General features: G+C 38.8%; 2 protein-coding genes across 2 annotated transcripts; both read right to left on the minus strand.

Moving 5' to 3' along the window:
* Nucleotides 1-1,977: 1,977 nt before the first annotated feature.
* On the minus strand, nt 1,978-6,499 carry LOC106748986. The gene is made up of 2 exons (XM_014627957.1): nt 6,470-6,499; nt 1,978-2,259 (listed from the first exon to the last, which is right to left on the minus strand). Exons 1-2 carry the CDS (start codon nt 6,497-6,499, stop codon nt 1,978-1,980), a joined length of 312 nt encoding a protein of 103 aa, XP_014483443.1.
* A 9,292-nt stretch (nt 6,500-15,791) lies between these two features.
* Nucleotides 15,792-18,944, minus strand: LOC106748982 (endocuticle structural glycoprotein SgAbd-2-like). The gene is made up of 3 exons (XM_014627952.1): nt 18,779-18,944; nt 17,189-17,445; nt 15,792-16,558 (listed from the first exon to the last, which is right to left on the minus strand). The coding sequence occupies exons 1-3, from the start codon at nt 18,806-18,808 to the stop codon at nt 16,426-16,428; spliced, it is 420 nt and encodes a 139-aa protein (XP_014483438.1). The 5' UTR covers nt 18,809-18,944; the 3' UTR covers nt 15,792-16,425.
* Nucleotides 18,945-27,623: the final 8,679 nt, after the last annotated feature.

Here is a 27,623-nt window from a genome sequence, read left to right on the forward strand (position 1 = left end):
GCAGAACAATGGGAAAGATTTATATATTTAGTGACAAAAGATATAATTTGTATTCGCATATAAAACGCATTCTTAAACGTGGCCCGACTGAAGATTTGAATTACGTTTCAATTGAGCTGCGTGAGAGAGAGAAAGAGAAGATAATGATTCGAGATGTACTGACGACGAGAAAATCACTAAAACTTCGTGCAAACACGACGAAGGAGAGACGAATGCGATGTTGCTTGGACAATTTCTTATCGTTTCTCTTGTCATTTTCGATCTTTCTCCGTGAAAAAGAATCTTGGAATTGAATATTGAATATTGAATATTGTGCGCGATGTACAGTACCGCCGATCTCTCGACGATTAAATTGTTTTCTTAGGAAAAATCGAAAATCGCTGACATGAAATGATGCTGCTTCGGAATTCAAGCGTTTCAAATTAATTCGATGCCATTAATTCTGCGGATTGACTCATGAAAAGATAATTGATTTTTACGTAACTTCTACAGCTACATAAAAATTGGCGCTGTACGACTTTTTGTATCATATGACCTTACGTACACAAGTCTATAAATATAAGATACAAAAGTGCAAGAATGCCCTTAATTTAATGAAATACAAAAGTAAACGTCTAATCGATATTAAAACTTTCATTTGATTAGGTTAGTTCGTCGTTGCTAATTAGCGCTAAATGTGTGCCCGTTCAATTGTTATTTACAACTTTTAGCAGATACCGCCCTTTGCATCAGGCGACAAATTTAATAAAGACGTAATAGAGGTAAACATTTGGCGCTAATTGTGTATGATGGAAACACGGAGTTCTCGTGCCATGCAACACACACATACACACACATACACACAAGTATGTTCCATCTATCGAGTATCGTATCAAATGTCGCGATATACAAATCGCCGTGACATTGAAAACACACCATGTCACGCTGTATAGTGACTGCAAATGTCGCGAATCTAAATGAAGTGTTCGCTAATAAGCGCGCTCTTCGAGAAACACGGCGATATTTCCCGCCGTGAAGATTCTTTCCTATCCGAAATTTCTTATCCTGTCTACACTTCGTTAGCGGTTTCGATAATATGAAAACGATACATTTCGGTATTACTGAGGCGGTGATTCTTACTGCGGTAAAATTCAAACGTTGGTAGAAAAATCTAATATTATTCGTTTATCGACAGTGCGCGCTTGTACGATCGATCAGACCGCACGAAGATGTCGCGCGAAAATGCGCCTAGAGACACGAGTTCCTCGGTTTGTTAATGCGGCGGTAGATAGCTGCGATCGTTGTGGGGCGACTTCGGTTTTGGCGGCAGATACGTGGTACCTCCCAGTGCTCTTGGTCCCGGTGACACGATGCGAGGTGTCACACCGAGCGCGGCGGCGCCTAGCCTGAAACCGGCCCGATTCCCGTTCTCGTCCGCGACGTAGCTGCGAACGTGCACAGATTGACAGCGTTTTTATATCCTTCTGACGTTTTAGTCTATTTACTACACTCATCGGATACGCGCAATATCACCGATAAAATAGCAAGAAGACGAGAGAAACTTTAGTAAAAGAAATATCCACGAAAGATCACTGTAATCTTCCGGGGGTTATACAATTTCCTTGGCTGATTGCCACTAAACTCTGACTAGTCTAATCGAGGATTAACTCAGCCGACAAGGTTGTCAAGAAACGAATAAAAAGGGGAAAATGAGAGACAGTTGTTAAAACGAGAAAGATAATTCTCCTGTTCTCTCCTTATATTTTATAGAGTTAAATTATTTGCCGTATTCTCTGTTAGCTAGTTATTAACTTTCTATTTACAGTTGGATGACAAGTTACACAGATGAAATTCCTGTTGGCAATTCTGCCGGCTAACTGCCGATTAATTTAATTAGACTTCAATGAGTGTCACGCCTCGCGCGTTTTTCGCGTGCGCGAGAGAAATATTGCGAGATAAGATTTCATCATCGCAACAAAGTGAGTACAAAGTATATCCTTACTTAACGGAGACGGGGATCCCTTCGGGACTCTTATATGAGTAATGTCCTTCCACCACTCGAACTACTTCGCCATCTACGATCTTGAAGGTGGCAATCTCCTCCATCTCGACGTCGTCCACGTTTGCGGGGATCGCCGGACTTGCGATCGTTCTTGGACTACCCTCGAACGGCGGATTCAGGATCAGACCTCCGGAACCGCGGGCAAACAACGGTGCCTGCTGATTGGACGACAATTTTTCAGCCAGGCAGCACGCCAGAAACGGCAGCAACCACCAGATCTGCAAAAGAGAGAGGAAGGAGTCTTAGTTTATGTAGAAGAGAGATGGTATAATATTGCAATATACACACAACCTAACAAATGAGACGTAAAAATATTAGGAGTTTGCAAAAGTTCGTCGGGCCGTTGGTTCATCGACTCAACAAATGAGTTATTTTACAAACATGAAATCACAGAATTATCTGGAAGGTAACAGAAAGTAATGTATAAAAATGACAAATTTTAACTGAACATGTACTGTTTCTTTATCATTGATAAAAGATATAAAAATGTAGAGATATATAAAAAGAGATGAAAGATAAATAGCTAAAAATCCGGTGAGATTTTCTCGCAAGCTTTTAATTTAATTAGAGTCAAGATTTTATTATATAGAGAACAATTATGCGTCTCACACGTGTAGTTTTTACATGCACCGAATACAAAACAACACCTCACGTGAGATCCACGTAAACTTCTGAGGGAAACTTTGAGACTATCGCACGATTCCCCGTGTGTTGTAACAGCGACGTAACCGATTTTAACATGGTTGTAACCGATTCTTTCTATAGGAATGCCAGCCATAGAAAGTCACTGATTCTCTGTTAGCGTTTGCGCGCGACGCGCTAACACGCGCAGTTAAATTGAATTAAATTAAACCACTTTCCGTATAATATTCTTTAATCACATTTTCATTAAGTGAGGGATGATTTTTCACTGAAGTTAATGTCCGTTTTGCGAATTTATATTATTGGCTTAAAAACGCGAAATTATTCGCTGCGATGGCAAAGATAACAGTCACAAAAATGGGTTTGTTGACAATTGCTTCCACATATCAATTTTTTTACCGTACCAGCGAGTTCGTTTAATTACAATTTTTCCGAATTTGTCGAATCGACAAATCCATATTTTCTCTACGATAAAATCCCAACGATAGAAAACTTTATTTTCCAAACGGTTCGTGCAGATTTTTGTGTTACTGTAACAAAGTAAGTATGTTAATTTTAACTGTTGTATACATATATTTGTGTACTTTTTAATATACTTCCCGTGTTAAAATAACACAGAAATTCCGGTGGACCGGTGGTTTGCGCTTAAACCTTAATTCGCGCCGGTCCCCTCGTGAACTCGTCGTGGATGACCTCGCGACTGGTGCGCCGGCGATCGCGAGAGCCGTGCGCGTTGAATAATCGGCAGTCGCTATTCATCAAGAAGTGCGCTGTCGGCGCGCGGCGGAGGAGGAGATCCCTCGGAAAAGGACACTTTCTACTCAATGTGCGATGACCGCGCGGGACCCGCGTTTTGAACGCTTCGGGGTCTAATAACCGGCCGTACGCGCGACTGCAGAGTCCTCGCGAAGGTGCGCTGGGAATCTTCACGAATCGCACGCATGTCAGTTTCGCAGCCAAGATGAACTTTCAACCCCTGATACGCGCGTATTGCGAGAAAGAGAAAAAGAGAGAGAGAGAGGGAGAGAGAGAGAGAGAGAGAGAGAGACTTAGCGCGACCGGTACGCAACAGCGTTTTTCATCGACGGGACAGAACTGGTTCCTAAAATGATTACGCGCAAATGACCGCGTATATTATTAATAGACCTCGTTATTACGTGCGAGGGTGAAGGGAAAGAAAAGGCACGAAAGCAAAAAAGAAAGAGAGAGGGAAAGGAAAAGGTCAGGAAAAAGAAAATGCTCTCAGTGTGTCGTGAAGCGAGAGACTTTTTTATGTAACCACACGCGAGGTGTTTAATAGGCGCGTCGTTGATGCGACTGTCGCGTATTGGCTGCTTAATTGTTATTAATCGACGCGGTAAACCGGCGGGGGCACGGCTCACCAGCCGATTCCTCGTGATTTTCAGGCGACTTTTCCCAATCTCGTCTCGTTTTGTCAATTATATCGATTATGTCGATTTTCCCGGATGTATAGCTTTTTCGGCTTCGAGTTTCTCGCTTTGCAGCAAAGTTTCAGCCGACACGCAGGATGACGGATCGCAGCGGAGCGATGAATTAACACATCTCGCTGATTTGCGTTCAAGAAGGATCAGTAAAAGCGTATTAACGCGCCACTGCCTCATTGATCGAGTGACATCGTACGTGTCAATTTCTTCGTCGCACGTGCGACTCTGAAAATATCGATTCTCTTCAAATTTCTTTCTGCTCTTTTACCCATTGTACGTCATAATTTATCAGTTAACGATCGCGAGACTCCTCTGTTTATTTATCGCAAATTCTATTACGTCACGCACGGCCACTCGCGGATCACATAAATTTAAGCTTCGATAAAGTCTTCTCAGACAGCGCATTTCTCGAGGAGACGTCTTTTAGAAATTTGTGCCGTCGTTAACACCTGAATTAACATTTACTAGACTATACTCGCTGCCCAGCGAACATGATTGTGTATTAACCATTGACGTCATTGGTATGTCGTTAATACTTCATTATGCTTGCTGGATAGTCTTGTTAATTATCCTCATTGTATCATACATCGAGCTATCAAAATAATAGATTAGCCGAATAATCGGCAGTCACAATGTCGTAGTTGGCTATTCAAACAATGATGTCCTACACTCAGAAAAAAATATTTGATATTTGTAATTGTAATCATAGTAAAATATAAGTAATATAATAAAAATAGTAAGAGAATTATACGTTGACTGCCACGGAACTTTTCACGATTCTGATCTAAGAAGCCAATTTGATTTAATCAAGTAATGAAGCGACGAGATAACTCGTAGTTGGCGTCCTGGGCAAGTAAACAACCTACGAGATATCTCGTAGTTGGCAGTCAACGTGTTAATAAAATCAATTTTTTAATAAATGTTAATATAACATTGTGTGATAATAATATGCATATTATTGTTATCACTATTTTTGTGGTTAAAATGATAAAAAGGTTATAATTGATCGAAAATAATTATAATTTCTCTCAATGTATGCGAATGACTTTATGATTGGAGACGATTGGAACGATTAGAAAGATTGGAAAGATGACTTTCGGCCCGGTAAGGTAACGATAAGGATTTCATTGAGTCTTCGTACACGTACGAAAATTCAACGATCCGTTTGCAGGCTCAAATTAATAAATAAGTCGTTAACAAGTCCGTCCGGGCTTTTGCGCACAGGTGCAAATGCGTAACGCAACGCGATGCAACGAGGTTGCGTGGTGTGAAATTTACGAACGATTTGCGTTCGAGTCGGCTACATAGCTACGTACAATAACGCAGCATCCACACACGGCGAGGATCACGACGGTAGCTTCTCCGTGTTCTCCAGCATGCGGAGAATATCTCAACGAGGAATAATTTATGACGACGGGGACCGCCGCGGATTCTTTTGTCTGCCTCGTTGAACACAGTGCCGGATCTCGGCTCGTCGTGACTTTAAGCTATGAGGGTCCCATCGCCCTTTCTCACCCCTTTTCTCCACCAAAATAAGAATTAAAATGTCTAACGCGAAAACGAATGACACTGTTTGTATTAGTAATTAAATTGTCGCAATTAAATTGGCACGATAGACGAGAAATTATTATAATTTCACACGGTATTTACGAATGCTTGTAACGATATCGAAAAAGTTTATTTTTCTCAAGAATTCCTATTAATAATTAAATTAATATAATTAAATTACGTAGGTAAAGGTAAATCGTAATCACATAAAATCATTGTGATATTATACATCATTTATTCGATTGCTCATAACGATATTAAAAAACTTTTTTAGATAACGCGTTGCTTTTGATAAACGAGTAAAATATCTAACGGAAACGAATTACGTAAAATTGATTTATTGCTATTAATAATTGGATCAACGTTAGATTAAAGCGATAATCGAAACATAAAAAGTCATCATAATTTAGCACGAGGTTTTCGACTGTTTATAACGATAACGTCTCGAAATCGTAATCGACAGGTAGAATAGCACTTAATTGAACAATCAGAACAAAAAGAGCAAAGATTTCTTCATCATGATTGGTTAATGAAATGCCGCTCCACACGTTAATTACAGTTTCGGAACGCAGCCGATATTGGAGAAATATTTTACCAAGATAACATGTAGCTCCTCCTCGTAAAGGTGCAAGTCTTTGTGATTAGTTAACTTCTATAAAACAATTAGGCTCGGTCGGGCAAACACTTAAATTATAACATCGTTGCACTCTCGAAAGTAAAATCCGAGCCTGCTCATGACGCGAAGAATCTTCCTCACGTTATGCAGCTGTTGAAATTTCTACAATGGACGTACCAGCGAGTGGATGATCCCATGATGAACCATCGTGGCTGTTAGTTACGACGACGACGACGATAACGGCAATGACGTTAAATACAGCGCGGACGATAAAGATGAGGATGAAGAGGACACTTCGCACTGCATCATCCGACATGCGTCTCGAGAGCGCCTCGATATCGCGGCCGCAACCCTGTACCACAACCGAGATCGAATATCGGGGTCCTGTCGGCGAATCCGTGCTCCTGCGGGTCCCCAGCTTTATATACCTGGTGAACCGACGGCGGGCCGCATCGCTCTTCTCCCTCTCTGATCGTTGTTGACTACGAAGAGGCGACTCGCGCGAACGTCGTCTGCTCGCGCCAAACGCGAACGATCGTTCATTTCGCATATCGCGCGGATATGTATATGTGTGCGCTTTAATGAGCCTTTAATATTGTTCCCGAAGCCGACGACCTGACAGTAGCGGGATTATCCGGGAATAAGGGTGGATACGGTTCACTGACGACTCGAGATGTTACACTGACAATCTCGAGCACACGTCGACAATGAGATGACATCTTAGATAAATCTCTTCTTTTCTTTTTATTATGGAAAAAGTGTTAACGTGTCATACCTTTCCGCCGTCATCCGGCCATTCGTCTATCTCATTAGCTTCTTTCGTCTTCCGTTAATTGATTCTTATTTATTATTATTTGCTTATTGTTCCCTTGTCAAACTGTCAGTGGATAAATGGTTGCGATACTTCCCTTAATGAATTTTCTAACACATCCTGTAAATGATAGAATTTGCTTTTCAATAATTTTCTCAGAATGTACATTTTCCTATTAGATACGGGATACGTTGTGAAACTCATCGAAGTAAAAGTGTTGCAATTCACCGTGTTTTATTCACCGTATAAGTTTTAGCTCGAGAAATTCTTATAATTAAATATATTATCGTTATTCAATTTCACGGTTAGAAAAGTTATTTTTTTTTAAGTAAAAATGGAAAAATGGATTTTTTCCAAGCTTTTGAGACTGTAATAGATTATAATACGTGGACACCTAAAAAACTTGAGCAGCGTAAGTAATTTTAATTGCTGCAGCAGCAAACATACTATCATAAATATCACTTACGATAATTAGTAATCCTTTGTTTCCGCGCAAAACATTCACAATTATAAAAAATTATAATTATACCATAATTATCACAAAATAATATTTCTAATAATCATTTACAATCCACTTAACTAGAAATAAAGAGTTTATGTTATCATCCCGCGCAAGGATTGCGAAGATCTCGGGAGACTCGGCTGGTAACGCGAAACTTGCGTCTCAGCACTCGATTTTTGTTAAGGAGAGATTCTTAACAAAGTGGCGCCCGGCTACGAATCGCACTGCCTATGAATTTATGAGCGAGGGTTAATCCTAGCTGTCCTCGCCGCTCATCACGTATAAAAGACGAGATTCATCGCGGCATGCGAATTTTATTCGCGGTGCGGAATGAAGTGACGTTACGAGGACATGCGTAAGTGAGCCCGCGGTGGCGATGCGCGTATCCTCCACCACACGGGTGCACCTGCGATCGTGTGCGATCGCCGCCGCGCGCGGGGAACGACACGCGGGGATTTATCGTCGGCGATTTAAAGGCCAGCTGTCGTCACGACGAACCGTCGCGCGATCTGGCTCGTTTAAGGGCACGCGGACGGACAATGCGATCTCTGAACCTTTAATAGGATGCGTTCGCCCCCTAATAGGATGCGCCGTTTCTTCAGCTGACATTTCATTTCGGTCGCCGCGTTCGAGCCGCGCGCATTCCGCGACCTGAACAACAGTAGCGATCGCCTCGATCGATATCGCCGATGAACCGACTCGGAAAGGAAAGGGAGGCCGCTCCTTGAGATAACGAAACGGCTCCTGTTCGTATCCTGAAGAAAAGTGAAGCAGATGCGCTTGAGCGAAAGGTTACCCGTTTGCAGCTCCCGACGAAGAATATTTGTCATTTGAGACAACGCGACTATTATAAAAATATGACGCAAACGTTAATTATCAAAATAGAGAAGACGATAACGTAATGACATAATTGATATGACGTGATACAATTGCGCGTATAAAATAATGATCCAGTTAGCAAAGGAACATCAAATCATTCTTTTGAAACATTGATTTTATGCGGATTTTATAAACATTTTGACTTATTTTATAAATGTTTTTATATTTTTACTGTATAAGTATTATTTTTCATGTTTGAGTTAAATATTGTTAATAATAACATTTTATACAACAATAAGAACGATCAAGCAGAATGGCAGGTATAAACGAACGAACTCTCGTTTTCCCGGCCGAGTCCGAGGCAGAAAGCGCTCGCGATTGGGACCAGGTTGGTTCTACGCGGAGGTAGTTTGTCACAGCGCAGGTCGGACGATACGACGTAGCCTAAAGGTTTCGTCCGAGGAGCGCAATTTTTCGACCGGAATGTCGTAACTAGGAAGGTAGCAATTTTCAGATTGTTCAATGTAACATAACGTAACAGCGGCCGAAGCGATGCCATCACTCCCGTGGTTGCGTAACTTTGGCAAAAGGTTCCGATATACCTCCTCTCTCGTGGCGAGATGACTCTCTAGAGGATGTACAAAAATATCCTTGCGCAACGTCAACACGCACACGTCCTGTCCATGTATGCGACGTACGCGCGAAATTATAATCCGGCACAGGCAGCTCCGGCGAGATAAGTAAAGTATCACTTGTCGGGAAAAATCGCTGACGAAGTTCGCGTCGCCGGTTTTGCACCGTGGCTGTCGCGTTATCCTGATTTATCCGCCGGCGTTTTCGCTCCCGACGGCGGAGCGCGAAAAATTGCTCACGGTCGAGGTTCGGCTCCAAGGGTGAAGTGCTAATTTACAAGAGTCATTCTGATTTATCCCACATTATTTTTCACTCGCGAGAGCCGATCGACGAGGAATTTAAACGAAGTCAAACGATAATTCCGGGGGTTGATCGTGATTTATCCAACGCTCTCTCTCTCTTTTTCTCTCGGCGAAATAGAATGTTAAAATTGTAAGTGATCCATAATTCGCGACTGTACTCGGGGATTCCACTTTTAATTTTATTCCGCATGTTTTTCTACGGAATTTTTATGCATAAAGTGATTTTTGATCTGTACACATACACGCACACACACTGTTAGTGGAAGAAAAGTTGCAACACGTTTTACCTTGACGAAGTCCAGAATGTCTCTGTTATTCGATACGGAAAGTTGTCTTTTGATCATTTTCAAAGGATATCGTTTACTATATTAGGCGTGTTTTAAATTCATCAAAGTAAAAGTGTTGCAACCTTTCTTCCATTGAATGTGTTCATCGATTTTGACACATCTGTCACTATTTTTCATTTACGACAGCCAACGAATTCGAACGATTATGAATCGATTCCCGGATAGCAAACCGAAAATGATTTATTATCTTTCTCGTAAAATATACGCAATAAACAAAATGCGCGCGACAAATTCTCCAAGGACAGTCGCGTTACTTTAGTTGATGTTTATGCAAGCGATTCGAAAGCGTTTATGAAAGAGTTTAGGAGTGCTGGACGTTGACTATTGGTGTACTCGATCATCGATTTATTAAGATTCCGCAATCTCGTCCGTTTCTTCCCACGGCGTGATGTACCCAAATGTCAACACTGCGGACACCCCGTGCATCGGAGAAAGGGAGAGTAAGAGAGAGAGAGAGAGAGAGAGAGAGAGAGAGAAAGATATATAAATATAAAGCCAGTAGGATTAATCTCTAACCCGTGTTATTATAATTTCACGATCTCCGTCGATTGCGTTCTTAAGTACGACGACCATTAGCAATTGAGCAAATCTCAATAACTGTCGCGATTCAAGACATCGTCGTTGTTCCTGAGATTTATCGATAAAACTGACCATTTGGAGGTTCAGATACCGTTAGATCTTTCCTTCGAGATGCGGTGTGTAATATTTTAAATATTTCACACCCAGTTGAAATTCAACTAAAAAATCCACTTTGAATAGATAACTGTCGCAATCCAAAGTATCGTCGTTGTTCCTATGTGACCTTTTAGCGGTGAAAGTGAAGACTATTAGGAGGTTCCGGTATTATCGGATTCTTTCTCCGAGACTATATGCGGTGTGAAAAATAGTATTTCGGATATTTTACGCTCAATTAAAATGCCCAGCGATGCTACGGTAAGTTTCATTATGAAACGTTTTTTCTCTCTTACTGAACCATTACACAGTAAGAGATTTCGTGCAAATAACAGTCCAAATTTGTGTGTTAACAGATGAGTATGTTAAAAAGTAATATGTCAACAAAGTAAATATGTTAACATACATTCGTGTACATACATTCATGTTTTTAATATATTTTTATATTAAAATAACATAAAAATTTCAGTGGGCCGTTATTTGCAGGAAATTTCTTGTTGTGTATGATTTTGTTGAGTGAAAATATTTTAAAAACAACGAGAATATGTTTTCGTCACCTAATCTAAGAAAATACACAGACTTATATGAGACAACTAATGATTTGGACAAATAAATAATTTAAAATTTATAACAGATAAATAAAGATAGTTTTTCGAGATTAAACTTCTCAAACTATTCAAGCTGCAACCCCTTCGAGTGGTCTAATATTCGCTGCGTTCATCGTTACTTTTATTTTGGCACGTTCATTGCCAAGCTGAAAATTGGAATTTCGTGTGGTGGCCAAAATTTTTAATTTTTTTATTTAGTTTTTATTGTGCTCAAAATAAGTTAATATATTATTTATGTGCTTTTATTATTATGTGCATAGGATTTATGTACTCTAAATATCTATTACGCGATAACGCGTGATCGGCCGTTTGGTGAGAACTCGCATCACGCAATATCGCGTGATTGGCGATGAACGTGTTAACTGAGTCATCCTCACCACGCCATGCGCACGAATAACGATCGTGGTGGGCTTGTGAATGAAACGAGCAATAGCGTACATAAGGACACGCATGCAATGTGCGAGTATCTTGCGACTATGATATCAAGAACACACTTTCGTATCGATCGTATATAAACAGTCCTTGCAGAATCCATCGACAACGATGCGATAAGTCGTAACCAGCGTTCATTTAACGGTAATTAGTACGAAGGATTATTATTAATCGGCAAAGAGACAAGCGAGAGGCCCGAATAAATTGATAACACGATATTGTTGAAATTCTCCGGACGAATAAATGTGAATAATGGTGAAAAAAATATAATTAGTCGGACAGAACAATGTTAATATTAAAAATGTGCAAAAGATGGTTGATGAAGTACCGCTTGACGATGGTAACGACAAAATGAAAAGAAGATATGAAAGTTAAAATATATAGTTCCCAGTCTCCCTTTCTAATGCGAAATTCTTCGTTGAAATTAAAGAAGTCTAATCATTCTAAGTTTAAAGCACACGTTATCAATCGTGTTATTAATGACGGTGATATCTCGATGAATCTCTTGCAATCAAATCCAGAGGTTCGTCTGGCGTCCACCGAGACGAGGTTTACGGAAATACGTACTCCGATTAATAATGTGATTCCGATTAAATATCGCGCTATAATGGCAAATCGATAATTCAGGGGGCGATAAGTAATGATGAGGCATTGAATAGCCGTCGATTTCCTAAATGAATACCGGGAAGTCATAGCGTGAGGGCTAGCGACGAGAGAACTCGAGGAGGTCGTTGTATTGGCGAATCAATCATCGGCGAAGCGCCAAGCGTATCGGCAGGTTAATGTCCGCGCACGAAGAAGCGTATCTCACGTCGCGAATCTGGGACAGACTCGGCACTCGGTAAAGATACGCGCCACTACCGCGTTTGCAATATCGATTTGTTAGTCGATACGAACCAACGCGTACGAACCAACATGTATTATGTTTGATACATAATTCAGTCAACGGCTATTTCGTCACTCGGTACTCGCCTCCTCGTCGGTGAAAGGAACGCAGGTTGCAAGCTTGTAAGCATCTGTGATAAACGCGGCTGGGCGAAGTACGCGAAATAAAAGCGGCGGAGGGTCGCCGATCCGCGCGCAACTTTGTTTCATGATTGCTCTCTCGCGCCGGTATAAAAATTAAAATTCATCAGCTGAATTCATTAGCTGAACTCTTCATTATTACGTATGCAACGTGAATCCTTCACGTGGCAAAAACGAGCGTGATTTTAATAATTGCGTCACACTAACACGACACAGTTATTTCTCGACTGATGAATGAAGACAATTTTGTCTTGCGAGAGAGAAAAAAAGATAACTTATAAAATTCGTACCGCGATGTTTCGATGATTGCACACGCAGAATTGCCACTCGCGATTCCTTTCCCGAAACCGCGAGAATGACACTCCACGGAATATTTCCCTTCTTCTCCCTCCCCCCACCGTCTCGATAGAAAGCTATTCAACGGCGGGAATGATATTTACCAGCGAGAGTGGCCGTTAATTATTATTAAGTCGTTGCAACTTTGACGAATGGCGTGTAGAGATATTTCGAATTAATCGCGAAGCCACCTCGCAGGCTCGACGAAATCATTCACCTTGCACAATCCAGATACTACGACCGCATAGTAGTGAGTCACCTGTGTACGGCGAGGCGCGGCGGCATGAATTTTTATCGCTCGTCCTCTCGCTCGCTCCTTCGCCCTCGGCTAGCCGAATTCACTGGTTCTCGCAGTCGCAGATTTATTATTTCGCCTTATCTACGATGGAAACCGGGAATCTCTTCGACTCCGTCGAGAGTTGGAAAAGTAGGTAACAGTGGTGGTGGCAATAGCGATGAGAGACGACCGGCCGCCGAAAACGGCTGAATTCGCGGAGAGCGCGTGAATTTTTCACGCGTGTCTTATAAGTTTGCAAATCCCGTCCCGTTTCGTAAATTTGCCTTACTCATTTACAAATCTATCCTCACGGGTGTATCGCCAGAATCCTAAGTTGGCGATACCCCGCGTTCTCGTGTGCCTGCCGGCAGGTGACGAGGTACGTCATTCTTTATTCGTTCATTTCCTCTCTTGTCTTCCTTTTTTTTTTTAACGAGGCATTTTATATTCGTTTAATATCTGTAAGCTCAGCGGAGTCAATATTTTACGCGAGACGCAACGTGCACGTTGTCGGAAACCAAAAAAAGAAAGAGTAGGAAAAGTAAAGAGACATGTCTTATCTCTCGCGTACGCTTCTCACTATTTTCTGTAAAAGGCTGAGAACGAATATAATCGATATCTTTATCTTTTTTTCTTTTTAAAGAGTCAAATAATATTTTCGCAAACGATTCGAAAATAAAGAGAGATCGACGGTTTTAGTCGCTTTGCGGTGTGCGCACCTCGAGCGTGATACGTTTTGGTTGCGTCATACACGGCGAATTTCGCGTGCAACCGGGAGATTTCTATACGATTCGCCGGTAATTTATGATCCAAAGAGACATTTCGATTAGTGCTACGAAAAGTTAACTCTTCTTGCTGATCCTCGATTAAATGACGATGAAGATAATCCGTTAAAAATCGCCGACCACGAAAGCGAGGAAGCATCGAAATCTGTACATTCGAGCGGCCGTTTAATTAGAAGTCATCATAATATTAAAACGACATTTAATCAACAAAACAAAACACAAAGTTTTTTCTTATGTAATAAAATGACACAATGCAGTTATTTAAATAAAAAATGTGCATTAAAAATGCATTGTAAATACATTTAGCATGTTAGCGTTTTAGCGCATGGCGGATTAATGTTCGTTCGCGCACTGACATACCCCACGTGTTTCAACACGTGGACGTCCCGAAATCCTGTCTGTCGCCTGGAAACCGTGGATATCCTGCTGAAAGTACAAATCCTCGGCAAAGAGGTCAGCGACTCTCCCAGAGATCATTCTTCACTCATGTCATTTCTCGCTTTGCACTCCTCCCGTCAACGTATTGCTGATGAACTCGCGCTCGGAGAAACAGCTTCTCGTTTTCCTTCGAAATATCTCACCCAGCTCATTCATGATAAGACTTCTTGACGATTAATAGACATTGACAATAGTGTCTTTTGAACAAAGAAGAAAACCTTTTGCAATTATAATAATTATATATCATATTATATGTAGCGAATTATCTTTTTATAATAAGAGAGGAAGGGGATGTGGCTTTACTCATATATATACACACGCACACACATCAGAAGAAATAACGTATATTTAAATACATATAAATTACGGCATACACGTACGTAACTCGCGAAGAGGCTCACACGAGCTCTCGCTTGCAATAAATTCAGCTCGACTGTCTCGCACTACTCTCGGCTTCTGACTGACTGACTGACCCCGTGAGCAAAAGTTCACAAGTAGCGTTGTAAGCTTTTTATCCTACGAGACAGATTACCGACCGCACGTCTGAACTTAGAGGTGTACAGATGGCGATTGCATACACCATGCAAACTTCTGGGCAAATTCAAATTATGATGAATTGAATGACTAAAGTAATATTTAATTGGTCTGTTCTTTTCAGCTGCACCGGCCCTGAACTGTGCAATAAGTTAGAATGAGACAAAATACACTTGTCTCGCTCTGACTTATTGCGCCAGATTAGTAATGCAGCTAAAAAAGAACCAAATATTTACATATCTGTACTTCGCGTACGAACCAACAGTTTGCACCATTGACATATAGTAATGAACGGAGCAAGATTTCTTTAATCTTTCGTGTTGAGAGACACAGAAAAAGAAAGCTAGGCACGGTTCTCTCTTTATATTCTCTGTTCATTGATTAAATTTTGTCTAGGGAGAGGGAAAAAACAGTATCGTATTCTTAAAAATTGGGAACATCTTTGTCGTGTCGCTGTATATGAGTGATATTGTGATATACGTTATAAAAATGATATGATATACGTTGCAAATAATCAGTAGCATAGTTTCTATCTGTTTATTGTACAAAATGCGTGAGTTAAACTAAGATGTATCTAACTGATGCATAGGTGAAATTAATAAGAATAATAAGTGCTTCATAGTCTCGTTGCTGAATAAACCGCTACCTTTTTTTAACACGATTTCAGTTCAATGCTCCGTCCAATATTAAATGTCGATGATTTACACGATGTATCTATGCAATCGCCATCTATACACCGCTAAGTCAATTAGACACTCGGCAATCCGTCTCATAGGATATATATATATATATATATATATATATATATATATATTCCTGTAAAAATTGACAAATCAACGTAAACATAGTTTCTCTATATAATATATGCATATAATTGTGCATATATATTTTTATTATTGTTATTTATAAATCTACATTATACCTAAGGTATATCGAAATTAAACTTAAGGTAAATTCATATTATATTAAGCATCGAACGTATCGGGCACAAAACATTTCGGTTCCGCAAAATATTATATTATATTTTTTTATCGTAAGAATTCATATATAGCTATAAAAAGTATTCCAAGTTATGTGTAACTTGCGACAATACAAGTTGCACAGTTTGAAATTGATGCATAATAAATTTTTCTATCCTATTTTTATACGTTTTATTGTAGTAATTAATAAAGGACATAAATAATAAACTTTGATATGTGATAATCATTTTTCGTACAATTCTTATTTTACGATAAAACGCCTAATTCTTTAGAATTTTCCTTAATATTCCACGATGTACATTTTACACGATGCGCTCTAACTAAAAAAAGGTGTGTCCACCAAAACATAATATTAGATAAGATTAGATAAGATTTTTTTCAAATCTAATTTCTTTGAATTTCGGAACGGCTTCCGATTGGGCACAGATTGGACACTGAATCACATTATTCAAGTCTAATTAAATTCAATATAACTAAACTAATTAGTCTGTGTTCACTTATAAGTATTCAATCAGGATGCACTAAATTTCCGCTTAGCTGAAAACCGTGATAAGCGAGCAAATTTGCGACCAGTTGCACGAAAAGCTTTTTTCAACTCAAACTGCTTGCTGATAAACCCAAGTGTCGAAATTTAACGTATTCTAAAGGCATCTGGTATAGGTGCTGCATATGATACAGGTCCTACATGTGATACAGGTGTATGTGGAATGGTTACTGAGCCCAGATTGAATTTGGCTCGATACCCTTTGTCGTCTGCGATGTAACTACGGATGTAAAGATTGGTAACGTGTTTGATCCTTCTAACGTTTCTGTGTATTTAACGTACTCACAGGACAATATCACCAATGAAATAGCAAGAAGACGAGAGGAACTTTAATAAAATAAATATTCACAACAAATCATCTAATTCTAATTCTAATAAAATAAATATTCACAAAAATAATCGTAATTTTTCAGGGACAATATAATAATCCTTAGGTTGATTGCCACCAAACTCAGATTAGTCCAATCGAAGATTAACTCAGCCGTAAAATTGTTAAAAAATAACAAATAAAAAAGAGAAAATTAAAGACAGTTATTAAAATGAGAAAGATAAAAATATATCCAATTCTCTCCTTATAATTTATATTTAAAATTACTACCATATATCAAAGAGAAAGAAGAGAATTATATTATCTGCTCTATTCTCTGCTAACATAATTATTAACTTTTTATTTACAATTGGATGATAAATTACATAAGTGAAAATTGCTGTTGGAAATTGTGTCGATTAATTACTAATTAATTGAATTAAAGTTTAGATAAATGTTATTGCTTTTTTAGCATGTACGAGTGAAATTTTACGAAATAAGACTTCTTCATAGCAACAATGTATATACAAAGTGTATCCTTACCTAACGTAGACGGGGATTCCTTCGGGACTCGTGTAAGCGTAATGTCCAATCACTTGATAGCCGAAATCGTTAAAGAGTTCCTGTTTGTCCTCGTCGACGACGTTCATGGAGAACGCCGTATTTGAGGCCGCTCTTGGCCTATTCATAAACGGTAAAACCGGGACCAAATCTCTGGAACCGCGAACGAATAACGGTGCCTGCTGAACGGGTAACAATCTCCGAGCTGGGAAGCACGCCGGAAACCACAGCAACCAGATCTGCAAAAGAGAAAGAGAGAGATAGTCTCAATTTATGTAAAAGAAATCGTGATTTAATAATATTGCAATACAACACAATCGAGATTTAATAAGTGAGGTGTAAATATATTAGGAGCTTGCAAAAGTATTCGGGCTACCTCTGATTTCATCGGACTAACAAATGAATCATTTTACAAACACGAAATTACAGAATTATCTGAAAGCAAAAAGTAATGATAAAGGATGATTTAAACTTAACATGATGTGTTTCTTTATTATTGATAAAAGATATTAAAATATAGATATATATTAAAACAGACAAAAGAAAAATATATAAATTAATAATTTCGAAGAACTTTTTTTACAAGCTCCCAAATGAATAAACGTATATAATTCTATTGTATGTGATACAATTATGTCTCTCACACGCGTAATTTAACATTCACATGCGAGTATAAAACGATATCTCAAGTACGATCCATGTGAATTTCAGAGGGTAACTCGAGTTTATCGTGCGATTCTCCGTCTGTTGTAATAGTTATGCCAGTTTTAACATCGTTGAAACCGATTTCTTTTAAAGCCGATCATAGAATCAACTATTTTATTAACGTTCGCGGACGATACGCTAATATGTGGGATTGCACTTACATTGAATTAGATTCAATCATTTCTCTATAAAGTGAAACAAAAATATTCCTTTATCGCCTATTTTACTAACAAGGTGAAGTCACGATAAGCTATTTACCGATTTTTATCCGCTTTGATGAGATTATCAGCATTATGAGAAAGCCATACAAGTGAGAGCGCTTCGTCCAATGTACCTTATTTTTTTCCATGATACAAATTATGATTTCGCTTAAATTTTATTTCGCATGAGCACTATAGTTCTCTACAGACTCGCTATGACCTCGTGACCGGCACACTGCAATCGCGGAAGTCGCGCGTTAGACAGTCAGCAATCGTTATTCATCAGAAAGCATGATCCGATGCTTGGCGAAAAAAATTCCTTGGAAAAGATCACTTTCTACTTAATTCTTGATCGAGCGGACCTTAATAACCGGCTTTAACAGGGCTTAATATACGCGCGATGCGAATATTGCGAGGTCCTTTGTGAAAGTGCGGCGGCAATCTTCGCAAATTGCGGACGCGTCTCGTTTCGCAACCAAGATGAAATTCCAAAATCTGATACGCGCTCCACAAGAATTGCGAGAGAAAGAGAAAGAAATATTTATTTTAAATAATCAATTACGCTCAATTAAGCGAATATTTAAACTATAAATATCATTACATTTTCATAACAAGAATTCTTCTCAAGCTCATTATGCAGGCGCTAAAATTTCTACATAAAACATACCAGCGAGTAAATAATCCCGCGATGGACCATTGTGGCTGTCAGTTACGACGATGACAACAGCGACAGTGATGTTGGAACGCGGACGATAAAAATGAAGAGGACACTTTGTACACCGTATTACCCGACATGAGAGCGTCTCGATGTCGCGATCATGCTGTACCACAACTGGAATCGTATATCGCGCTCTTGTAGGCAAATTCCTCTTGCGGCCCCTTTATATATCTGATGAACGACGACGGGCCGCATCGCTTTTCTCCCTCTCTGATTGTCGTTACATCATGAAGAAGCGATTCGCGCCGTCACCTATTCGCGACTCGCGAAACGCAAACGATCGTTCGTTTTGTGCATTGCACGGGTGTGTGCATATATTTGCTAATGAGCTTTTAATATTGCTTCCAAAGTCTTCAATCCGATAATCTCGGGGTCATTCGAGAATATGGATAAATACCGATGATGCAAAATGTCACACTGGCGATCTCGAACACGCGTCGATAATGAGATAACATCTCAGGTAAGCTTTATTTTTATTATTTACCTATAGCATTTATTATATATAACACGCGCGTTAAATAAACATCAATCATTATTCATCAGAAGACACTTCCGCGGAGACGATGGGAGGGAAGATTCCTTGAAAAAGGACACTTTCTAATCAGTCGCACGAGGCTTAATATACGCGCGACTGCGATCCCTTTTAAACCTACGGCAAGAGTTGTTGTGAATTGCGGATCTCATCGCAGATTGCAGTCAAGATAAAATTTCAAAACTTGATACGCGCCCCATAAATATTGCAAAAGAGCAAAAGAGAGATATTTTTATTTCAAATAATTAATTATACTCAGTCAGGCGAACATTTAAATTATAAATATCGTTGCATTTTCGTACAATCTGACTCTGCTCGTGACAAGAAAAATTTTCCTCGCGTTTATTATGCAGCTGTTGAAATTTCTATATAGAACATACCAGCGAGTGGATGATCCCACGATAATCCATTGTGACTATCAATGACGACGATGACAACGGCGATTATGTCGTCGACAATGATGTTGGATAAGGTGCGTACGATGAAGATGAGAAGATAAAGAAGATATTTCGTATTATATATCAGCTGGCACAACAGCACCTTGAAATTGCTCCTTATCAAGGTCAACTTATACCATAACCGGAATCGTATATACACCGGGGTTCTGTCGGCAAATCCGTGCTCCTGCAGGTCCCCAGCTTTATATGCCAGGTGAATGACCTGGCGATTGTGGGTCGCATAGTTCTTCTCCCTCTCTTATCATAATTATCCACGAAGAAACGACCCGTGCTTACCGTCACCTACTCGCGACTCCCCAAACGATCGTACGTTTTGCGCATTGCGTTGGTGTGTATATGTGTGTGTTGTAACGATCCTTTAATATTGCTTCCAAAGACTTCAATCCGGTAATCGCGGGGTCATTCGAGAATATAGACAAATACGGTTTACCGATGACGCGAAATGTCACACTGGCGATATCGGGCACGTGTCGATGAAGAGATAATATCTCAGATAAGTTTTATCTTTTATGATTTATCTATAGCATTTATTATAACATGGGAAAACGATGATTTTCATGCATTTCCTCTTTTTCGTTAATTTCACAAACATTAAAAAGATGAAAGATAATTATAGACAAAGCAGAAGGCGCGATTGTAGTATACCCATGTGTGTTGGCTTTAGAACTTAACTGTATTTTTAAGTTACACCTATCTTCATAGCCTGTTGTATTTTTACTAAGTAAAAAACTTTTTTTTCGTCTTGCAGATGAAAGATGTATCCTTTAACGGCAATGCTTTCCTACGGAGTTTGGTCTGTTGCTTCCTGTACATTCATTAGTTTAGATAAAATAATTAATTCTTCATTAACTATTGCGAATGTTGCAAAATGATACATTACTCTTTTACTTAGGTTCATTTGTTCTACTTGCATACCACGGGAATCGAGAAAGGTTTGGGACTCTCTGTATATATGCTTCCGTAACAATTAATAAATCAACGTAATACAGTTTCTCTATATAATCGTATATATATGTGTTCATTATTGTTATTTATAAACTTAAATTAATATTTAAGGTACATACGAAGGTGGATCAAATATAAACGAACCTTTTGCAAAAAAACCATATATTTTTCAAAATCAATTCTAATTTACATTTTTCTTATTTTTCTACGTAGTTCCCCATCTTATCTATACATTTTCTCTAACGGTCTGATAATTTTTTAATCCCGGTATCATAAAAAGTTTGATTTGCGGACGTGTATCAAACCAATTGCACACGAACTGCTGCACTTTTTCGTTCGTTGTGAAGCGCTATCCACCAAGGACTTCCTTGGGTGGTCCAAACATATGGAAGTCGCATGGTGACAGGTCTGGATTGTAGGGTAGATGTTCTAGGACAGCCCAGTGCATATCGGCTAATTTTTGCCAATTTATGTATTAAGCAACTTTGGAACCCAACGAGCCGACATTTTTCGAAATCCCAACTCATTGCGAATGATTGATTGCACACTTCCATAGCTGAAGTTCCTGAGAGATTTCAAGAAGAGTTAAGTGCAGATCGCCTTCGATGAGTTCTCGAATAGTTTCGGTGTTCTGCGCTGTGATGCTGATGCGGGAACAGCGCGGGTGGGCAATGTTTTCAACACGCTCCCATCTTTTCTTAAATTCGTTACACCACTGCTTCACCTGAGCCCATGAAAGGGTTCTTTCCCCGAACTGTGAGAGTAAACGGCGCCGAATTTCAGCAGCATTTACATTTTCGTTGACGAGAAACTTAATAATAACACGTTGTGCAACTGCGGGGTGTACATCTTTCTCGCTCATCGTAATTGCTGCTAAGAGAAAGAAGCACGTGGAACGCCAACGTTATTACTGCTTTCCACATGACCTCCCTCCACTGTCCACAACGTTGCCGACCCCTCACGCCGCCGACGGGCGTGCAATTTAAAAAGGCTCGTTTATATTTTATCCATCCTCGTATAAATTAGACTTAAAGTAGATTCATATTATCATCGAACATATCGGCAGCACGAAATGTTTCGGAAAAATATTTTATTATGTTTTTTTATTGCACGTATGTCATGCGTAACCATAAAAAGTCATGTGCGACTAACTTGCGACAGTTTGAGATTAATGCATAATAAATTGTTCTACCTCATTGTTATATGTTTCATTGTAGTAGTTAAGAAAAGACATAAATAATAAACTTTGATACATAATCAACATTGTTTGTATAATATTTATTTTACGATAAAAATGCCTAATACTTATAAATTTTCCTTAATATTCCACAGTGTTTATTACTTTTTGCACGAGGCGCCTGTTTTTGTAACTAAAAAAAGTGCACTCGTTGAGAGAGATAAGACTTTTTAAATCTAATTTCTTTGAATTTCGATTCTCGATTAGACACACATTGGACACTAACTATATTAACGACATATTAACTAATTACATTATTCAAATTAATTTTGCCAAATTAAACATAATTAAACGATCTGATCGACCTGTATCTTATCATAAAGAGTGTTCGATAAGAATATGCCAAATTTTCGTTCGGTTAAAAACCGAGGTAGCCGAATTTACGACGAGTCGCACAAAATCTTTTTTCAACGCAAACTGCTTGCCGATTAATTTCGGCCAAATGGCGAAAATTAGCGTATTCTAAAATCATCTGGTATTCCTGCTCCTCCATATCCTCCATATCCTCCTGCTCCCTGTAGTTCCGTTACGGCAGTGCCCAGTCTGAATGAGGCCCGATACCCGTTATCAGCTGCGATGTAACTGCAGATGCAAAAATTGACAATGTTTTTAATCCTTCTGACATTTCAGTACATTCATTTACTCACTGAGCACGCGCAGTATTATCAATAAAATAGCAAGAAGATAAGAGAAACGTTAGTAAAATAAATATTCACGAAAAATCACCGTAATCTTTCGGAGATGACATAATCCTTAGGCTGACTACTACCGAACTCTGATTAGCCTAATCAATGATTAACTTAGCCGGCAGAGTTGTCATAAATAACAAATAAAACGAGGAAAATGAAAGACAGTTATACAATAGACAGTTATCAAAACGAGAAAGACCAAACTTTCCCGTTCTCCTTTTATATCTTATATTTAAAATTGTTATCAAAATCAGTATTATCAAAATATCCAAGGAGAAGAATAGAGTTAAATTATTTGCTCTATTATCTGCTAGCATTATTAATAACTGTCTATATATAATCGGACAATAAATTACATAGATGAAAATTACTGTTCGATATTGTGTCGGTTAATTACTGATTAATTACCGATTAAATATTTAATTAGAGTTTGATGAATGTTATTCATCACCTTTTTTGATATGTGCTAACGAAGTTTTACGAAATGAGACTTCTTCATCGCAATAAGATATATACAAAATGTATCCTTACTAAACGGCGACGGGGATCCCTTCGGGACTTATATAAGCGTAATGCCCATTCACCACATGTTCCAATTTGCCATTCACAACATTGTAGCGGGCAGACTCCTGCCTGTCGACGCCGTCTCTGTTGATAATGTTCTTGTAGAACTCCGGTTTTGCAATCGCACTTGGTACACCCACGATCGGCGCAACCGAGGTCAACCTTCCGGGACCGCGGATAAATGACGGTGCATACTGACTAGGCAGCAATCTCTGGGCCGGGAAGCATGCAGGAAACCACAGCAACCACCAGATCTGCAAAAGAGAAAGAGAGGGGTCGTCTCAGTTTATGAAGAAGTTGCAATTTAATAATATTGCAATAGAGCACAAAATCGAGATTTAATAAGTGGGGTGTAAAAATATTAGGGGTTTGCAAAGTTCGTCGGCCCGTCGATAATTTCATCGGCTCAATAAGTGAGTCATTTTGCACACGAAGTTACAGAATTATCTGAAAGGTGACAGAAGGTAATGGAAAACGATGACAAATTTTAACTAAATATGTACTGTTTCTTTGCCATTGATTAAAGATATAAAAATATAGTAATATATTAAAGAAGACTAAACGTACATGACTAGAAAACCGATGAACTCTTTTTACAAGCTCCAAAATTCTCGCGGTCGGGAGATAATTCTATTTTGTATGATATAGAATTACGTCTCTCACAGTTTACGAGTCATAATTTACGAGTACAGAATGATACTTCACGTATGACCCACGTGAACTTCAGAAAGTAGCTTCGAAGCTATCGTACGATTCCCCATATGTTGTAATAGCTATAATGTAACCGGTTTTAACATTGTTATAACCGGTTCCTTTTACAAGTATGCCGACTATAGAAAATCAGCGGTTTTGTTAGCGTTTGTGTGTACTAACATGGCTTAGTCAGGCAAACATTCAAATTATAAATAATAAAAAATATCGTTTCGTTTTCGTATAATCTGACCCTGCTCATAACAAGAAGAATTTTCCTCGCGCTCCTTACGAAGGCGTTGAAATTTCTACATACAAACATACAAACTACATGTACCAACGACTGTATGATCCTACGATGAGCCATTGTAGCTGTCGGTTACAACTATGACGGCAACGACGATGACGGCGGTGACAATGATGTTGGATACGGCGTAGACGATGAAGATGAGGACGAAAGTGACACACTTTGCACTATATCACGCATGCGTCTTGATATCGCGCCTATCCTGTACCAGGGGATCGTTATCGGATTCTGTCGACAAATTTGCGAATGTCCAGATTTATATACCAGGTGGACTGCATCTCCCTCTCCGATCGTCGTTTCATCAGGTAAAGGCAATTCATACAAACGACTACCGTCTACTCGCGACTCACCAAACGCGAACGATCGATAGTCACAGGACGGTTGCAACACTTCATTCGCGATGAGTTTCTCAATGTATCTCTCATCCAATATGAAAATGTGTCTCATGAGAATTGCTAAAAAACGAATTTTCATATTGGACGAAGGAGGCGTTTCGAAATTTATAGAAAATAAGTGTTGCAACCGTCCTGTGACTGACTCTATGTGTGTGCTATAACTAGTATATTTTAACGAGGAATCTCTTCACCGGCGCTGCGCGCCGGTACCGCGCATTTTGATGAATAGAAATTGCTGATTATTAAACGCGCTTAACTATCGCGAGAGATATTTTTCTCTAAATAATCGACTCGATAATCGCACACTCATCCGAGAATATGAATATATACAGTTCATCGACGACGCGAAATATCACATTAGTGCAGGCAGGCGTTGACAATAAGGTAACATCTCAAGTAAGTTTTATCTTTTATCATTTACCTATAGCATTTACTATATCATGAGAAAACGAAAATGTCTATGTCTGATTTTACAGTGAGAAAGATTATTATAAATAAACCGAAAAGCTTAACTGTAGCGCCCATATAGGTCGGTCAGCTTTGGTACATAATTTTTACTTCTATTTTATCACTTCTATTTTCACAGCCTCTTGTACTTTTCACAAAGTACACAACTTCTTTTACTACTATGTAGACAAAAGATACATTCCTTAGCGACAAAGCTCTTATTGGTGGCCGGGCATTTATCGGGAAAGCTTTTCATAAAAGGTTGACGCCAGTCGAAGTTTGATTTCAATTATATGCATCTCATCTGAAGATATTATTTTTATCAAAATTCTGCTGTAAGTTTTTTCCATAACTATTATCCAAGATCATCAAGACGACAATTCTTTTACATCCCCTTTTATCTCTAAACTATAAATATTGTTGATGGCAATATATGGAGAGGAATCCTTATAGAGAGGCACCATGCGCGTCAATGTTTACTCTCCGGACATTGTAAGTTTTCGTTATGTCTGGGAAAACTATATATATTATCATTTTCGAACAAGACGCTTTATATAATTTGGGGTCAAATTTTCCAATTTTACGCAACAAACAAGATGCGCGCGACAAATTCTCCAAGAATGATCGGGTTATCTTAGTTGATGTTTATGCAAACGATTTGAAAGCGTTTATGAAGGAATCTCTAGAAGCACTGAATGATAAACATCAAATTATTCAGATTCCGCAATCTTGTCCGCTTTTTCCTGCGGTGCGATGTATCCAAATGTCAAAACTACTTTCTTGTTCTATGCTAGATCTTGTTTATGAAAGAGAGACAGAAAGAGAGAGAGTAAGGGGGAGAGAGGGGGAGAGAGAGAGAGAAAGAGAGAGAGAGAGAGATTTTAAGAGATTTTAAGTAATCAATTATAGACTTAATCAGGATTTAAATTATAAATATAATTGCATCTATATATAATCTCACTCTGCTTATAACGAGAACAATTTTCCTTGCGCTTATTATGCAAGTATTGAAATTTTTACATAGCATATACCAGCGAGTATATGATCTTATAGTGAACCATTATAGCTGTTAGTTACAATGACAATGACGACGGCGACAATGATGTTGGATACGGTGTTAATGAAGATAAGGATGAGGATGAAGGATGTAGAGGGAATGTACTGTATCACCTGGCACGCGTCTCGAGAGCGTTTTGATATGCTGGTTATCTTGTACCACAACCGGGGTCGTACACTGAGTCTTTTCGACAAATTTCTTTCGACAAATCCGTGTCCCTGCAAGTCTTCAGCTTTATATACTTGGTGAATAACGGCGGACCGCATGGCTGTTCTCTTTCTATGATCGTCGTTCTATCACGAAAAGATGATCCGCGAGAAAGGCTCCTATCGTCTACTCGCGATTCGTCAAACACGAACGATCGTTTGTTTTGTGTGTGTGTGTGTGTGTGTGTATGTACAATCAGTCACAGTATGATTGCGACACTTTTTTCTCAATAAGTTTTAAACATATCTTTTGTCCAATATAAAAATATATCTCCTGCAAATGTTAAGAACGAATTTTTTTATTGGGCGCGGAATGCGTCTCGAAACTTATAAAAAATAAATGTTTAACTGTCCTGAGATTGACCGTGAATACTACGTATTATGACGAGCCTTATTTTCTAAGGAATTACCTTCACTCTCACTGCGCACCAGCATCGTACTTTTTGATAAATCGCGATTGATTATTCAACGCACGTGACTCTCGCGAGAGATATTGTTCTCTAAGTTGTCAACCCGATAATCGTAGAGTCATCCGAAAATATGAATAAATCCGGTGCCTTGGACGATGCGAAATGTCATACTGATAATTTCGAGCATGCGTAGACAATCAAGTGACGTCTTAGGTAAGTTTTATCCTTTATTATTTAGAGAACTTATAACATTTACCATATCATTGGAAAACGAAAATTTCCGTGCGTTTCTTTTTTTTTGCATTCATTTTACATACATTCAGAAAAATTATAATTATGGATAAAGCGGAAGATACAGTTGTAGTGTCCCTATTGCTCAGCTTTAATATTCAATTTTTAAGTCATTCCTATCTTCACAGCCTCTTGTATTTTTATTGAGTAAAAAACTTTTATTATCACCTTGAAGACAAAAGATATATCCCTTAGCGGCAAAGTTTTTATTGGTGGCGGGGCACTTATCGGGAAAGTTTTTCTTAAAAAAGGAGTTATAGCAAAATCTTTGGACATCATGATCAATTCAATAACACTTCCGACTCCCAAACAATATGAGAGCGCTTTAAAGTTATGGATAAATTTTATAACAAAAAATAATTTAGACATCTTTAACGCAAATACTATTTTATCGCGTTCTTGGCTGAAAGATATAAAAAAAGGTGCAAGTTGTGGTGACAGATTTATTTTATTATTTTCATACATTTTATGATAGTAATTAATAAAAGACATAAGAAGTCAAAATAAGATTTTTTAAATCTAATTTTTTTCCTCGAATTTCCGAATGGCTCCCGATTAAACTCAGA

The sequence above is a fragment of the Dinoponera quadriceps genome, unplaced genomic scaffold (assembly GCF_001313825.1).
Source record: "Dinoponera quadriceps isolate SergipeBrazil2010 unplaced genomic scaffold, ASM131382v1 scaffold3061, whole genome shotgun sequence".
Lineage (NCBI taxonomy): Eukaryota > Metazoa > Arthropoda > Insecta > Hymenoptera > Formicidae > Dinoponera > Dinoponera quadriceps.